Source organism: Gymnogyps californianus, chromosome Z (genome assembly GCF_018139145.2).
Source record: "Gymnogyps californianus isolate 813 chromosome Z, ASM1813914v2, whole genome shotgun sequence".
Taxonomy (NCBI): Eukaryota; Metazoa; Chordata; class Aves; order Accipitriformes; family Cathartidae; genus Gymnogyps; species Gymnogyps californianus.
Window position 1 is genome coordinate 65315090 of NC_059500.1, and position 1914 is coordinate 65317003.

A 1914-nucleotide genomic window follows, 5' to 3' on the forward strand; every position below is an offset into this window, starting at 1 on the left:
ATGCATCCACCTTAATGCCACCACCACTGGACTGCACCGACTTTGATTTCTCACTTGGCGAGGAAGTGGCCTTTGGTCCCTGCACCCGCAGCTGGAGAGCAGCGCGCTGGCACAGATGCCTCCGCAGCGCCTGCCTTCCCCCGAGCCGTGCTGGAGGGACCTGGCGGACCAGCACCAGAAAGCACTGGGAGATGCCCTGGAGGCAAACAGCCAGGTAGGGACCCCCAAGTCCTCCCCAAGGGCCTGCACTGGGTTTCTCTCCCTCGTATCCTGCTAAGGTGGCTGCATGGACCTGGTGTGCAGCATCCCCCGGCCCCTGGGCGGTGAGGCTGTCCCAACCACCCTGTCCCCACTTGTCCTTCGCAGCTGCAGGAGACCCTCACGCAGAGGCAGGAAGAGCTGGCGACGCTGCAGGAGAGCAACGTGCAGCTGAAGGACCTGGCGAGCCAGGCCAGGCAGCTGGCCGCCGTCCTGGATGTGAGTGCTGCCGCCCCATCTGGACTGGCTGCCCCATGGCCCAGCTGGTCCCTGGGGGACAGTGCAGTGTGGGGGTGCGGTGAGGGACAGGGTGCGGGGTGAGGCTGAGCAGCGCAGGGTGGGACAGGGCCATGGAGGGGGGGAGGAGGTATGGGGCGGGATGGGATGGTGCAGTGTGGGTCTGTGTGGTGCAGGCCAGGGTGGTGTGGGGTGGGGTGGGATGGTGCAGGACAGGGTGGGGCAGGGCAGTGTGGATCGGGGTGGGGTGGGGTGGGGTAAAGCAGTGCGGGGCGGAGCAGGGCAGTGGGGGACAGTGTGGTACCGTTCGGGTAGGGCGGTGTGGGACGGGGTGGTGTGGGGCAGGGCAGTGAGGTGTGGAATGGGGCCGTGCGGTGTGGGAAGGAGCGGTGCGGGACAGCGTGGTGCGGTGCGGGGCAGGGTGGTGCGGGGACGGGCGGTGCGGCGCAGCCCGTGGAAGTCGCGCTCTCTCCCCCGGCAGACGCTGATGCTCCCGCAGTGCGCCGACGGGGCGGCCCTTCCTCCCTCTCTTCATCCTCCACCTCTTCCTCCCGCCGCCGCCGCCGCTCCGGCCGGGATCTGGGGCGGGCGCGGGCGGCCGGAGCCGTGGGAGGAGGCGGCGGGCGTGGACGCCATGCTGCGGGAGGTGTCGGAAAAGTGCCGCGCCGCGCTGCGGAGCTTGGGGGCAGCCCGGGGGGCAGCCCGGGGGGCAGCCCCACGGCCAAGCGCCCGCGGCCGTCCCCGCGCCTGCACGGCGCCTTCCGCGGGCTGCGCACCGGCCGCGCCTCTCCGCGCCCGGGCGGGGGGGGCTGGAGGGGGCCGGCAGCTTGCGGGCGGCGCTGGGGAGGCGGGGGGCATCCGCACCCTGGCCTTCCCGCAGGGCAACGCCTTCACCCTCCGCACCGCCGCCGGCGGGTACCGCTTCCGCTGGGTGCCGCGCTGAGACACCCCCCCGCCCGGGACACGCGTGGCCGGGGCCGCGGGGGTCCCGGGCGAGGCGGAGCGGGGCCTGCCGCAGCGTGAGCCTGGCAGGGCACCCCCGCCCGGCGGCACACTCCCCTTTTTCTCTGTGAAAACGGGTATTCGCGCTTTCTCCCCGCTGCCGGAGGCTGGGGAAGGGAAGGGACAAGCGCGGCAGAGGCGACCGCGCCGCAGCGAGGGCGGCGAGCCTCGGCCACTGCCGCTGCAGCGGTCGCCAGGCTTTACACTGAGCTGTTGTGGTTCTCGGGTCGGCAGCTCGCCCTCGGTAGTTTGCTAATTAATGTAATCAATGTAGAGATTAAATGAAGATCTGCCCGGTTTTATCCGGAGATTTTACTCAGTTGAGCAGGAAAATGTAACTCACAGGGTAGTGGCTGCGGTTGGCCGGTGTGAAAATGGACTGACCATCCCAAGCGGTTCAAACACGATACAACTTCC

At 69.7% G+C, this 1914-nt stretch overlaps 1 protein-coding gene across 1 annotated transcript; it reads left to right on the plus strand.

The window, feature by feature from the left end:
- Positions 1-1438, plus strand: MCIDAS (multiciliate differentiation and DNA synthesis associated cell cycle protein). The gene is given in 7 exon segments (XM_050912786.1): positions 1-81; positions 84-214; positions 367-477; positions 977-1172; positions 1175-1300; positions 1303-1332; positions 1335-1438. Coding segments are annotated over 7 exon segments (765 nt in total). The 5' UTR covers positions 1-14.
- Positions 1439-1914: the final 476 nt, after the last annotated feature.